The sequence below is a fragment of the Narcine bancroftii genome, chromosome 2 (genome assembly GCF_036971445.1).
Source record: "Narcine bancroftii isolate sNarBan1 chromosome 2, sNarBan1.hap1, whole genome shotgun sequence".
NCBI classification, from domain to species: domain Eukaryota; kingdom Metazoa; phylum Chordata; class Chondrichthyes; order Torpediniformes; family Narcinidae; genus Narcine; species Narcine bancroftii.
In genome coordinates this window covers 159,365,543-159,381,126 of record NC_091470.1, presented here as the reverse complement: position 1 = coordinate 159,381,126, position 15,584 = coordinate 159,365,543, and the positions used below count along the sequence as shown (strand labels likewise).

Sequence of the window (15,584 nt, the reverse complement as noted above, 5' to 3'; positions counted from 1 at the left end):
TGTAACAGTTTTAAAATGACATTTGGAGACATTTAAAAAATGTTAATGTAAATAAAAGTTGATAAAACCAAAGCGAATGGTGCCAGTGAAGTTTGTGAGCTGCTCTGATCAGATTCTCTTCACAAAATACAACCATTCTACTCAGTTTTCTCTTGCCTTGCTATTTTGATCAGCTACATGAAGACAAGGGTTGACTTGCTAACCCGTCTCACTGTGCCAGGTAATAATGTGATAATAAACTTAATAGGTAAACATATTCAAATCAGTTTAGAAATAATTAATAACACCAGACTAATGTTTAATAATAAAAAGCTTGAAGGGTTGTGGAAGTTAGGATCTGCCTAATGTAGAATAATGTAGATTGATCAATTTTTATTTAATGTTCTAATGTGCTTTGCTGCTTTGTAAGAGAATGAAGGGAGGATCACAAATGCCATAACACATCATGAGCCCCCACACTGCCCTTATTAGGGCAAACCTTAGGCTGCTAGTAAATCTCCCGTTAGCTTTGAGTTCCTCAGATTAGGTGGCAAAGCTTAGGAACAAGCCAAATGTTTAGAGTAAAGTGTCCCCTCAATGAAAAAAACAAGATGTCTGCTTTTGGAGCTCCCATGAGTTATCTCTTAGAGTGACAGAGGAGGAGTATGAACTTGGGCGTGACTAAATTATACCACATTCCAAATGTTAGTTTCTTATCTTAGAAAAGAAAGCTCACAGTAACAGGGACTGTGATATTTCTTGGGTGCCACTAAGAGTTATAAATACTTGAACAAAACAAATAGTTGCAGAATAGTGGTGCCAGATTTAGGGTAAAAAAGGACATATGCACAGGATCCAATCTGACTCCTGGCTGAGATCAAAGGCAAAGAACTGGATACAAGCAGAAGATTCTGACCAGTTCACAGGCTCATTTACTGCAGAACAACTGCATAATGGCCCCTCCCCTCCCCTCCCCGCCCCCCCCCCCACCGTATGAACCGAGTTCTCAGTTTTTGCAAAATGAAGTGTTGTTTTTAAACATGGTTGTGGTTCAGAAATTTGTTCTAAGCTACAGAATGCAGAAACTTAAATGGGATCATGAAAAACTCCTCTTACCAATTAATTCCTAACCCACAGCCATGAATTCTCATTGAAACTAAATGGGAGATCAGAGTCTTTCCTACTTTTATATATGCCTGAAATTTTCATTGGAATGGTTCTTTTTAAAAGCCAAGAACATTTCTCCCTTTGATAATGGCATTTCGACAAAAGTCTGCCAATTGTCATATTCTTACAAAAACGCATGAACATCTCACTAACAAATGTATAAAAATGTTAACGTGACAGACGCTCTTAAAGTCGTATGTCTAACAGAGGAATCCTTTTTTTAAAAAAATTTTTTTAAAATATTTTAGCCACAATTGAATTTTTGTGGAGCCCTGTGATAAATTAGACATCTGGCAATTACTGGATCAGCCAGTCCATCATTGTCTGGGAAGAGCACAGATTTTCTCAAGTTACGGGAAAGAAACTTACTTCAGGTACAGATGGTACTTTGTCTGCACATACTGGGCATCCTGTAAAGAAAACCAGAATTAAAATATGATCAATGCCTTCAATCCCCACCCAACCCCATGTTAGTTTTGTGTTATCCCCATCATACCTTCTCTGCAGGTATCCTTCTATTCCGTATCATTTCCATAAGTGGCTGCAGCTCATCCCTCAATTCCACAAGCTGCAAGAGATGATTAAGTAACTATTATTTTGCTTGGCACAAAAACTCAAAACACAATCCCAATAAGCTGTGCAAATCACACATAGAAACATTTCTCGGTTTATAAACCTTAGACATATAGTTCGGTAACAGGCCATTTCGGCCCACGAGTCTGTGCCATCTAATTTGCAGCCAATTGACCTACACTCCTGCTACGTTTCAAACCTCATACCTTTTTGTGCAAAGGAAAATAAATCCACTTGCATATCACCACAGGATTATTAAGCTGTCACTAAATTAAATTACATTTTTTAAATACAGCCCATGAGCCCATCTGCCCAATACCCCAATTGACCTACAACCCTGGTAAGTTTTGAAGGCTGGGAGGAAACCAGAGCACCTGGAGGAAACCCACGCAGACACGGGGAAAATGTACAAACGCCTTTCACACAATGCTGGATTGTAACAGCGTTGAGCTCATTATGCCACTTAGGATTATTTCATATTTAAGAGATGGCTGTTACCTAGATAGCAATTAAAATTTCTATTAATTTGATAGTTTTTAATTTTGTGAGGATTGAGAAGTGATATAAAATCTGTACTTCCCTGAAATCCGAGTAATTTTCTTTACCCAAAAAAGAGCTTTAAGCACTGACCTTGCATGCAAAGAACATTATAATCAAAAAAATGTTAATACAACTGATCCATGATAATGAAGAGTTATTTATGCCATGGTTCCAAAAAAGCCAAGCCCTGTGCATTAAACTTCTATGTTCACTCCTTTTCCCTTCTTCCATTTCCATCAATACTCAAGAGGTTCAGTGTCTCTTCTCATCCAGTGGTAGATCAGTCAAGTAACTTTTCCCATTTGGGAATATTAACTAATTTTTATTCACTGATCAGCTGTGACTTGGAATCCAGCAATGACAGTAGGTCTAATACTATCTTGCAAAAACCCCAATGAGAAAACACTTTCTGATATTTAAATATGATATTTTTTTTGAAATTAACAGTGAAAGAATTTTTGAACTCCAGAACATCACATCTCCACTATTTTACTGTACCTGTCATTTAATTTTAACAATGTAAATTAATTGAATAACCTCAAACAACTTTAGAAGTTGAGCTCACCTTTGCTTTGAAATCCTCGATTAGTTCCAGAAGCTCAGGTGACTCTTTCTTCAACAATTTCATCTTCTCTTTCCGGGTCATTTTATTCAAATCTTTTGTAATTTTCAGATCCTTTCCAGTTAACGCCTCCACTTCCTGCTCCTTGGCAAATGTCTGTGACGAAAGAATTCCATACAATGATCAAATCCTTCTTAGCGAACTCTTTGAGATAGACATCCAGGGGAGCAGCAGTCTCAATGATACCATATTCTAATCCTCACCCAAACTGAGCACCTGTAAAAGTTACAGGATTGACAGCATGTCAATTACCTCCCACTGAATACAGATTCCACCAGGCAAACCTCATTCAGCCCAATCCATACTGACTGAAAATTGATGTTGGAAATAGCAACTATAATCAAATGCAAGGAACAAAATTAAGAATCAAAATCAAATGCAGGTGCCTTTACCCTGACAGCAGACACTAAGTTGACTGCATTGGCATAGAACTTATTCCTGCTATTTATAGTTGAGAAAAAAGGGACGCTAAATGAAGATCCCTCCTTTTGGATAGATATTCAAGGGATTGTTAAGTCAAAGATTCACTGGCAGAATGAATCTGCAGCTCAAAATTAAAGTATATAAAATATTTGGAGATAAAAATAGCTTTATCTCTGCATTAAGAACTAGAACTTAAAAACATTTAGCAAAGGCATTCAGACACCATCAAGAAGATTTGAGGAGAAACCTAATTTATGCAATGATAATAGTTCAGCTGCAATTAAAAGATAACACAATCTCAGATACCCCATCTCTCCATGTCCGTGATTCACCTGTAACCTTCTGAAGGTTTTCAAAAATAGGATGGTCAGTAGATGGAAGAAAGGCACATTCTAAATAGGAAAGGCCTTCAAACTGACGTTTATTGCTTTACTACAACATTTGATCTCAATCAGAGGGCTAACCATATTGGGGTTGAAGACTGCAATGAGAAGAAAATCAGCCAATGGTTCTTCTCTTTAGCTACTGCTAGAACACAACTCTAATTCTTTAGATGGTGCAACAAGGAGGTTCCTAGGATGGCTGGTAATAAGAAAAAAAAATTGAGCAGGATCTTCACTTTTTAAAGAGTTTAGAAAAAAAGAGCAGCAACATTGTGAAAGGGTACATCATTCTTTGCAGTGGATGTGAAGAGGATGTTTCCCTTGACTAAGAAGTTTAGGCTAAGGGATCAAATTTCTAAGAGGCTATGTGCCAAACACAGAACCAGGAACTCATTGAATTAATGCAATTTTTAGTAGTGAATAAAATACATACCATCTAGAGCAGTGGTTCCCAACCTTTTTCTTTCCACTCACATACCACTTTAAGTCATCCCAATGCTATTGGTGCTGTTTGCTTAAGGTGGTATGTGAGTGGGAAGGGAAGGTTGAGAATCACTGCTCTAAACCCAATTGTTACTGAAATATTTTCCTCAAGACAAATTGTCATTGGCCCATTTCCTTTGGAGTCATATAACAAGTCAATGAGGTATAATTAAAACAGTGGTTTGCAACCTTTTTCATTCCACCCACATACCCCCTCTTAAGCAATCCCTTAATCACAGAGCACCGAAGGCATAGGGAATACTTAAAGTGGTATGTGAGTGGAAAGAAAAAGGTTGGGATCTAGAGGAGAAGCATTATTAAATTATCTCAGAAATAAGTTGACAGGGTACTAGTTGCTGGGGATTGTTGGAGTAGGATGTCACGAAAGCCTGCCAGCTGATCTCACTGGTCATAAATTATCAACTAATCTGGAGCCACCTCTTTCACACCTCCACGTGCCCTATTAATGACCTGAATAAGATCGAGTCCAAAGTCATCCTCAGACAGATCCTCTGCCAACCGCTTCTGAATATTAATAGCTTCTTCTTCTTCCTCCTCAGCCTGTTCCAGTGCTTCTACTTTTTTCTTTCCACCTGCAAGTGTATAAACAGCATGTCAAGAAACAGACCAAAGTTCAAAGTTTACATTTGCTAGAGTACATGCATCACATACAACCCGAAGATTCTTTTTTTCTGCGGGCGAGGCAGAATTTCTACTGTACACTGGACTCAAGAAAAAGACGCACATAACAAAAGAGAGAAATGTAAACAAAGATAGAGGATTAAACAAACTGAATAGGTAATGTGAAAAAATCTTCAGTCCTAATAATAATGTGCAAAGTAAGAGCCCTTAAATGAGTCCCTGATTGAGTTTGTTGTTGAGGATTCTAATTATGGAGGGGGAGCAGCTGTTCTTGAACCTGGTGGTGTGAGTTTTGTGGCACCTACATCTCTTTCCTGATGGCAGCAGCGAGAACAGAGCAGGTCCTGGATGGTGTGGATCCTTGATGATTGACAGCAGTACTCCATGTAGATTTTCTCAATGGTGGGGATAGTTATGCCTGTGATGTACTGGGCTGTGTCTACTACCTTTTGCTGGGCTTTCCGTTCAGAGGTATTGGTGTTCCCATACCAGGCCATGAGGAAACCGGTCAGCACACTTTCCACTACATATCTGTAGAGCTTTGCCAAGGTTTCCGATGACATAGGGAACCTCCACACATTCCTGAAGAAGTTGAGGCACCAAGGTGCTTTCTTCATGAAGGCATTAGAATGTTGGGTGGAGGAAAGGTCTGCTGACTCCAGGAATTTAAATTTGCCCACTGTCTCCATCTCTGATCCCCCAATGAACACTGGATCATACACTACTGGTTTTCCTTCTCCCACATTAAATTCTTATACTTCCTTGCACACCCCTGTGAATACTCAAATTTGGTGACATAAACAAGTGCAAGAGGCTATACTTTCAAGAGAATTTTCACGTTAAAAGGGAAGAAATTTAAAAAATGTTTATACTACTGCATCCACACATCTCCCTGATCAAAGATAGTGAATTCGGATGAGGTACAAGCATGCCACCCAGGAACAAGGTAGCTTACAAGCAAATGAAAACAACAGTGCTATGCAAGTGCATCCAATGCAAATATCTATTGGTTCAAAGATCTGGTTGCAAGTCAGACCCAATATTTAGGCATCTAAATTTGTGCGTCAATGGCTAGAATGTGTTGTAATTTAGATAGATTTGTATTGCCTTAATGGAAAAGCACAGAAATAAGGCACAGAGTGTTGGAAATAAAGAAGCTCCATTTTCACAAATGATCCCATGTTTCAATAATTGAAAGCTTGGATGTCTGATTATGATACAAATGTCTAGACAGAATTCTTGGAGGAAAAAAAACATCCTGAAATAGTAATGGAAGCACAAAGTATCTTCTGAATACTGAGTTAACAGCTACAGAATACAATAAGAACAGACAGACTGATAGGTAGAGAAATGTGCACCAAAACACACCTTGCCCTTTATCGACATTTCTCTGGTGCTACCAGTGAACGACCAATATAAAACCTGCCAACCCCTGATAAGTTTTGAAATACTCCAGGATCCATTAACTAGCTTCAAATGGGTAGAAGATATAATATAGGGGTGGCACGGTCAGCAGAGTGGTTAGTACAACGCTGTTACAATGCCAGCTACTGGGACTGGGGTTCAAGACTTGCGCTGTCTGTAAGGAGTTTGTACATTCTCCCCGTGTATGCATGGGTTTTCTGGGGGCTCCGGTTTTCTCCCACCCTTCAAAACATATGGGGGTTGTAGATCAATTGGGTGACCACAGAACTGCATATCCAAAGACTTCAGTATCTTCACTTCTGACAAAGATATTCCCACCCAAAACACCAATCCACTTACTCTCCCATATATAACTGGTTTGCTTTACATTCAACATTTTTTTGGGGTTTAATTCCAAGGAAAGGAACAAGTGCTCTTTAGGTTCAAAATCAGAACTTCCTTTATGGACTCAACACAAGGAAGAAATAGGTTGACCTCCCCCTTTGAAGATAGAACAAGATGGTAAGTTATAGAACTTACGAGGAAGGTCGTCATCATAGTCAGTATCGTAATACGATTTCTTCTTCTGCCCCCAGGCCAATGCGCTGGGGAGGTCTGTAAAAGAAAAAGTGAAGCAACTTAAATTAATTCACCATTTCCCCTAGCAACTTCTTATATCAACTGTTCTCAATCAATGCTGATGTGTACAGGTGGTCCTTACTTACGACCAATGCCACTTACGACCATCCATACATACGAGTGGAAAAAAAACTATAAATTTTTAAAAATAAAGAAGAAATATATGTAAATATAAAAATTAGGCATCAGGTCCTGGGGATCCAGGGGTTGTTTATTTTGACGGGCCAACACGGTGGCAGCCACAGGCCGGGAGGGCGCCGAGATTCACCTGCCACCGAATGTGTTCTATTTCTGGGTCCGGTGTTTGAGGTGGGGGGGGCAAGAGGTGAATGCAGGCCAAGTGCCAGTGATGGTGGACAATGGGTCTTTCCAATGCCAGACAGGCTGGGCTGTGGACAAAGTGCCGCAGTTCCAGTTTAAGAACGTGTCCGCCTGGAGTCACATACATCTGCGTCCATTTCGAGATCCGACCAGTCGGTCAGACGGAATTAAGACACAACGGGGACCATCTGTATGCAACATAGCAAGTCTTTCTTTCCCCCCAATTCTCTGCAAAGGTCTTTGGGTGGGCTTGGGAATGAAAAAAAAAATCTCATGCATTATACAAAATTCAGTAACCCACAGCCCTGGGCTGACCGTCGTCTGATTTGCTCTCAAGGTCACTATCCATGTCAATCTCTTCCTCGTCTTCATCTTCCTCGCCTTCTTCCCCCTCATCCTCGTCAGCCTCTTCATCTGAATCAGGAAGCTCCAGGGGCATCACCTCTTCCTGTTTGAAATGACACACTAAGTCGTCAGAAATGATCATTGATCCACATCAATTTCTGTCTTGCATGACCACTGAAGGGAAATAAAGAGATATGCAACTCAACAGTATCAATCTCAAGAGTTCATGGTTGTTTTTTAAAAAAAAATTTTAGTGAAGCACCAACTTCCACAGTAAAAGCCATCATCAAAACTGAAAAGACCAGGAGAAAAGCAGGTGAACATTATGAACAAAAGAATTCCATATAACCCTTTGGGCCACCTCTTCCATTCAATATTGTTGCTGGTTTACCCGAGCTCTCATTAACCACTGATAGGTTAAATAGCAAAAATCTATTGAAAGCAGCCTCAAATAAAATGAACATTCAGGGCCCTCAGGAGTATAGAATAATAAATCAGAGGCAAATTAATAAGCAGTGATATCAAGATTGTTAACGTACATGGTAGGGCTAGATATCAATGTTAAAAGACAGCAATATCCCTGCAGGACTTAGGGAGAACCAATGGGACGCCATGTTGTTGGGTGATGATACATCCCATTGAAATAAAAACATGGATGTATGCCAAAAGAAAATGATTAAGATACTGTGATAGACAAATAAAACACATGAACTGATTTTAAGGCAGGTAAGGTAAAAAGACTTTACATGGCACATTGAGCTGGCTACAGCAGATAAAGTAGAATAAAGTAAAAATGTTATTTCCATATTTTCACTCATATAACGCACACGCAAATACCATGTGGGTGTAGTATTCTACATTTCAACTCACAAGAGCAATTTGCATTTACTTGGGACAGGAGATAAAACACATTCCCGCTATTTGCCACAGTAAATCTCCCACAATGTATGCCCATTCAACTTACCCCAGAGGTGTCAATTGCCCATTATATAGATAATATCCTCTTGCAACACATTAACAAGCTTTGGAGAGGAATTAATTAAATAGATTGAAGACAGGCTTCAGAGTTCAGCAGGATTTTAATTTTGACATGATTTAAAACGCCTTTCTTTAAAAGAAACATGATCTTGTTAAAAATAGTGTGCAAATGAGAAATTTATAGTTTTGATTTGATGTAATGAGGATGATTAAACTGATGCCATAGAACAGAATCATCCTCATGTTGTCTCAGATCAGAGACACTTGACAAGTTAATCTCCTCTCTCAAGGGACATGTCTAGGCAATCAACACTGATAAGATGCAGTGTCCAAGCCAGAATGTCCTGTTTCTTAGAATACTCAGGCCAAATCAAAATTTTAATTTTGCCATTTTGTATTTACCTAATTCCCATGCCGGCTTTAAATTGTGTGTTCATTCATAATCTCGCTATAAATTGCCGGTGCGACTTTCTCACGCCCGCTATAAATTGTGTGTTTTTTAAACATGTAAAAATATTCACATATAGCGCGTGCAGACACACACATGACACACATGTGGGCCTAGTACGCGTACGTTATATGCGTCAAAATACAGTACATCTTATTTGTCATCAGGCAAAAATGGATCTCTAGAGAATGTATTTGCTGCATTACGTGCACATTACAACCTGCCAAGAACAAACAGGAGCAGGACCTGCACGGAGAAAGGGGTCACAGAGATAATTCAAGTTCCATATTAACTTTTATCTAGTCGAGTCTAATCAAGACCTCTGTTGATAGTTTGAGTATTTTTAAGTGCCTTTCAGAGCCACTGAGGCAAGTGTGGTCCAAAACCTCCACAGAGACAAGCATTTAAATCTACGCTACTAGTTAACATGTTAAACAAAGCTTTGTCTGGCTTTGCAAAAGACAGAAAAAAAAAGATTCCATGTTGCTATTTTGAAGTAACAGTCGGGGAATTCTAATAGTCACACACATTATCTTTCTACTATACATTTACTACCATATTGGTGATGGTTCCAGCTGCTGCAAGCACCTGGCTTCAGTAACCCCTCCAGTGGCGAGTGTTTAAAACATTTCCACCAGCAGTAAGATCATAACATTACTTTCTACACAGGGAACTCCTGCTTCCGCTAAAAGAGATGGGATGAGAGGACTTGTGGATATTGTTTTAAATAAACTTGTTCAACAGGGAATTTAGAAACTAATGAAGAAGCTTTCCCAATAACAGTGCTATGCCAGTCAGCAAAATTGGACATACCTCATCCAGTGAGTCCTCACTCAAATTATATTGTTCTATTCCATCAGCCAGCATCTTCTGTAAAACAAAGTTTAGGATTATCCAGATTTAAAAGGCTTTATAACGAGAGTATCAAGGAACTTCTGGACTCCTCTGATAAATCTGCTTTTGTAAACAGCAATTGGTATTGCTTAAAAATTACCTTGCATAAAAATTGCCATCTTCCTGTTCCTCCTTCTACAACATTACCCAAATAGAGTATTTTTGAGGTGCCATATGCTCTGTTTCACACTGTATAATCAGTAAATAATGCACAGCACATTTCTCGTGCTTCACTTATTATCGTTAATATGCTCCAAACCAAACCCGAGGTTGTTAGTCACAAATTAATTTTAGTTAAAGTTCACATTTACGATCGCGATTACATTGTAAATGTGTCGTAACTGAACATCATTCTCTTTTCTAGAATTTTGGTTTTTATGAAGAAACAGCTGATTCATTCAACTCTCCCACTTTCCAATTACAACAACTTTTGATAATAACATTGCAATAGAACTTCAAATTTACCTACATCAAACCCCAAATACTACTTAGACACAAGGTGAGGGAGGGGGAAAAAAGGGGAGAAAATGGCACTGTGTATATTCAAGAGTGAAATGTCTGTGTGTATTTTGGTCAATATGGTTCATAGTGTGAAAAATTAAAAAAAAATTAAAAAAGAGAAGGAGAACCCAACAATGCTTCCTAGAATCCTTACAAAGGTGAAGGACCTTGTGATATCGATCTCTGAGGACAACATTAGAACATCATTCAAGAGAGTGAACCCTCGCAAGGCCATGATAGCGTACATGACAGCGCCAACCAACTAGCTGGAGTGTTCACAAACATTTTCAATCTCTCATTGCTCCAGTCTGAGGTTCCCACCTCCTTCAAAAGCGCATCAATTATCCTCCTGGTGTCCAAGAAAAGTAGAGTGAGTTGCCTCAACTACTGTGATTAAATGCTTTTGAGAGGCTGGTCATGGCCATAATTAGCATGTACCTAAGGAAAGGTCTGGACCCACTGCAATTCACCTATCTTTACAATTGCTCCACAGCAGATGCAATATCGCTGGCTCTCTCCACTCAGCTCTGGATCAACTCGAAAGCAGCAACTCATACATACGGCTTAGCCTTCAACACCATTATTTGCTCAGTGCTGGTCAAGAAGCTACAAACTCTAGGCCTCTGCACCTCCTTCTGCAACAAGATCCTTGATTTCCCCATCAATTAAGGGGCAGAGGTTTAGAGATAACATGGGGGGGAACTTCTTTACTCAGAGAGTGGTAGCCGTGTGGAATGATCTTCCGGGAGAAATAGTGGCGGCGGAGTCAATTGTATTATTTAAGAAAAGGTTGGACAGGTATATGGATGAGAAGAAGATGGAGGGTTATGGGCATTGTGCAGGGAGGTGGGACTAGAAAGGGGTGTTTGGTTCAGTGCGGACTAGAAGGGCCTAATGGCCTGTTTCCTTGCTGCTGTAATTGTTATGTTATGTTATGTTACAAGATCACAGTCAGGAGAAATTAGAAACGTCTCCACTTCACTGATTATCAACACAGGTGCACCTCAAGGATACTTAGTCCATTGCTCTACTCACTATACACCCATGACTAAGTGGCCAGGCACAATTCCAATGCTATCTACAAATTTGCCGATGACCCCAGAGTTGTTGGCAGAATCACAAAAGGCATTGAGGAAGCGTCCAGGAGGGAGAGAGACCAGCTTGTTGAGTGGTGTCACGACAGCAACCTTGTGCTCAAAGTTAGCAAAACCAAGAAGATAATTGTTGACTTCAGGAGGAAGTTAGGAGAACATGACCCAGTCCTCATTGAGGGCTCAGTAGTGGAGGTCAAGAACTTCAAATTTCTGGGTGTCAACGTCTCTGAGGATCTGTTCTGGAGTCTCCATGTTGATGCAATAATGAAGAATCTCCACCAGCAGCTACTATTTATGAAAGAGTTTGAGGAGATTCGATGTGTCACCAAAGGCTCTTGAAAACTTCTACAGGTGCAGAAGTGCACAGGTATGGAGGTGCCAATGCTCAGTCAGGAAAACCTCCAGAGGGTTGTTAACTTGGCCTGTGACATCACAGGCACCAGACTTCACTCCATTGAGGTCATCTACAAGAGGCGATGTCTTAAAAAAGCAGTCTCTATCCTCAAGGACCCCCACCATCTAGGCCATGCCCTCTTCATTCTGCTACCATCAGGAAAAAGGTACAGGAGCCTAAAGATGAGCACTTAGCAGCACAAGGACAGCTTCTTCCCCTCTGCCATCAGATTCCTGATCAAGGAACCAAAGGCACTGCCTTACTTTTCACGCACTATTTATTTATCGATCTATTTATTTATTTAATGATAGTTTTTTGTGATTCTGCCACAAGACAGCAAATTTGCAAAAACAGCAAATTCTGACTTTGATTTCAGTCAGGGTTATTTTTGTTTGATGCTGCAAGTTTATAGATTAATGTAGTTTCTCACACTCACCTTAAATTTCTTTTCATGAAATTCATCAACATCATCATTATAATATTCTGAGGAATTCTACAAGAAAAAAAAAACAAGTTCCTTTAGATGAAACACAACTGCTCCTTGGCTACTTAACAGTTCAGCATCAGAATTTCAGAAACTTTGTTAATTTACAGAATCTGGACATCAGATTATCCACTGCCATGGAACCAGTGATTAAAAATTTAAGAGACTTGCACCAAGTTCCTAAATACATGATCTCATCATATTTGCCAATGTATTTTGCAAAAATGTTTTCTGGCATCTCTCCATAAAAAATACACTTGTGCCCCTTACATTAAAAATATGATTAAAGGGACATTAATGAAAAGTTTCTGTTTTGCTGCACCCAAAATCCACTTTCCTATGAAAAAACTGCAGATGCTAAACAATCCTCAGTTACCAGAAACTTTATAGCTTTCTGTTCCTCTTTTCGATTGACTTTACTACACCTATCAAACTCCCTGATAATTTTATCCTTTAAAGCAGTGGTTCTCAACCTTTCTCTTTCCACTCACATACCTCTTATGTTATTAGAAAGGGATGGCTTAAGGTGGGATGTGAATGGGAAGGGAAGTTGAGAATCACTGCTCTAGACCCAATTGTTACTGAAATATTTTGCTTGAGAAAAATTGTCGTTGGCTCATTTCCTTTGGAGGTATGAAACCGTGCACATAACGAGTCAATGAGGTACGATTAAAACAGGGGTTTTCAAACTTTTTCTGTCCACCCACATACCACCTTAAGCAATCCCTCACTAATCGCAGATCACCTGTGGCATAGGGATTACTTAAAGTGGTTTCTGAGTGGAAAGAAAAAGGTTGAGAACCACTGCTTTAAAGTGCTTATTCATTCCCCATTTCAAAATCATTAATGAACCCACTTCAAACACCCTGTAGTGTAGTCATCAAGAACCCACCATTGAAGATATCACTTCATTTGCATTATATCGTCAATCATATTTTCATTCTATCTAACTGTTCTCCGATAGTCTCTTCTTCACATCTAAATCAGTAATTTTCGTTTTTTTTTAAATCAAATTTTTGAATTCTGCTACAAGGACATCTATATTTTATGAATTTCTTTATTCTTAGTACTTTCTGACATTTTTTCTTTTAGCTCTAAAAATTTGACATCCTTTAGTATACTTAAAACTGAATAGTATCGGAAGTGAAGGTTAACGAGCACAACTTTCTTGCTTTTGGGCTCTTAATAAAAACAGGATCACATAAATTAATAAAATACAAGTTTTTTGAATTAATTTTTTTTGTTAAAAAATGTAAATTAATATAGACATACAGCACAGTAACAGGCCATTTCAGCCCACGAGTCCTTGCAACCCAATTCACCTACATCTCTGGTACGTTTCGAACGTTGGGAGGAAACCGGAGCCCCCCCCCCAAGGAAAACCCACACAGACTCCCTGCAGACAGCACGAGTTTCGAACACCGGTCCTTATCACTGGCGGTGTAAAGGCGCTGCCAACCGTGCCGCATTATTTAGAGACTGCTGGAACACAAGCAGTAAATGGCTATATTGCTTTTGACAAAATCTTATTACGAGGGTGGGAAGTTTGAAGGTTCTTTTAAATTATATGTTATCTGGACTATTTGAAAGGACAAGTATGAGACCATTACAAGAAACAAATAATAAAAAGATTTCAGGCAATAATGAAAACCAAAGCCATTTTGCTTTTGTAGAGGTCAATGAGGTATTTAAATATCTCCAATCTAGTTAGAAATGCTTCAATAAATTGTTTCAATCATAAAATAACCAATGGAAAGGAGTATTGAAAAGAGAAGTGGACAAAAATAACATCAGCAGAGCAAAATGCATAGTTTCCATCTGGTGCAAAAAGCTTTGCTATAAAAGATGTGCCCATGATTTACAGTCTCATAGCTTATGCATGCTTAAAGTCATGAAATCTTTGACTGAAATCCATAGCTGAACCAGAGTTAATCAAATCGAATGCTTCCACATACAAGCCCAATGTCATGTTCCGGCCAATCATAATCTGCTGTGAGTAATAAAGAATTACCATACATGTTCCTTTTTAATACTCACAATATTTGGACCTGGTAATTTGCTGTAATTCTGGGGGTCATCGCTGTCATCATCTAGCTTCTGCTGTCTGGGTCTTTTTCTACTAGTTCTGCAAAGTAGCCAATAATTGAAAATGTAACTATATCACGCTTAAGTGATTAATTCTGGAGTTTCATAAGAATAACAGAAGTTGATAACAATCTGTTCTTCCTTTACACAATATGATACAGTTGATTTCTATCCTAATGTATTTTATACAGAATTTTGCACCCATTTACACCATTATTAGCAGACCAAACAGCAATTTACAGAATAAAGTCTTTAGTAGGTTTATTAATGCCTGATGAGTACTTTTATGCTACAGCATCCAATTAAAGAACCTAAAATTTACTTTACAGATAATTTAGAAGAATGAGAGGGGATCATATAGAAATGCATAAAATTATGAAAGACATGGATGAAGTAGGTATTGGTGGGGGAGACTAGAACTCGGGAACACAGCCTCAAGATCCAGGATAGTAGATTTAGGATGGAGACGAGGAGGAACTGCTTTTCCTAGAGGGCGGAGAATCTGTGGAATTTGGTACCCCCTGACTTCAATAAATGCACTTAAGACAAGGTTGGATTGATTTCTACATAGTAGGGGAATTAAGGGACATGGGAAAAGGTGGAGATGAGCCCATCATCAGATCAGCCAAGATCCCATTGAGTGGTGAAGCAGGATCGACGGGCCGGATCCACGAGGGGACTCAGCATCCACAGAAAGAAAGAAGATGGGACATTTAAAGTCGAGCAAGCAGGGAAGTAGATATTCTCGTAAAACAGTGACCTGGCCAAATTCAGCTCAGGTTTGTGGGATCACACCAAACACAAACAGGCCGCTTGGTTCCTTGGTTGACCCAGTTGGGTCGCTGAGGCCGAAGGCGTTCGATCTCCTCGCCGCAACACCACCAGAAGTCTCTCTCCGACCTGAACCGTACCCCCACTTCTGGGGGAAGAACCCATATCTATAGTCCCCACTCTCTCCGGATCAGTACCCCTTTCCCCTAATTACCACACAGTTTCTTACCGACGCATGGTCCCGACAGGAAGTCGCCCAGGGTCCTTTCCTAAATGGCCCCGGCAAACGACGTCACTGTCTGAGCCTGACGCGCGCCCTCAGCTGTGCTGTGCTACGTGGGCTGGGAAATATACCCCTATCTTTTTGAGCTACCGAGTTTGGATTTAAAGCAATTGGTGATTTTGTTTTCGTGT

At 39.5% G+C, this 15,584-nt stretch overlaps 1 protein-coding gene across 2 annotated transcripts in view; it reads right to left on the bottom strand.

Moving 5' to 3' along the window:
- The window catches only part of utp3 (UTP3 small subunit processome component), a 24,909-nt gene extending 9,325 nt beyond the window's left edge, over window positions 1-15,584 (bottom strand). The window contains exons 1-10 of one of the 2 annotated variants that reach the window (XM_069918930.1): window positions 15,400-15,584; window positions 14,352-14,439; window positions 12,267-12,323; window positions 9,761-9,817; window positions 7,492-7,624; window positions 6,757-6,831; window positions 4,642-4,763; window positions 2,825-2,977; window positions 1,643-1,714; window positions 1,516-1,556 (exon numbers count right to left, since the gene is read on the bottom strand). In XM_069918930.1, the coding sequence (XP_069775031.1) occupies window positions 1,516-1,556; window positions 1,643-1,714; window positions 2,825-2,977; window positions 4,642-4,763; window positions 6,757-6,831; window positions 7,492-7,624; window positions 9,761-9,817; window positions 12,267-12,323; window positions 14,352-14,439; window positions 15,400-15,407 (806 nt within the window). In that variant the 5' untranslated portion in view covers window positions 15,408-15,584. Of the gene's footprint in view, window positions 1-1,515; window positions 1,557-1,642; window positions 1,715-2,824; window positions 2,978-4,641; window positions 4,764-6,756; window positions 6,832-7,491; window positions 7,625-9,760; window positions 9,818-12,266; window positions 12,324-14,351; window positions 14,440-15,159; window positions 15,369-15,399 lie in introns of those variants that run through there. The other variant, XM_069918931.1, reaches the window with a different exon arrangement.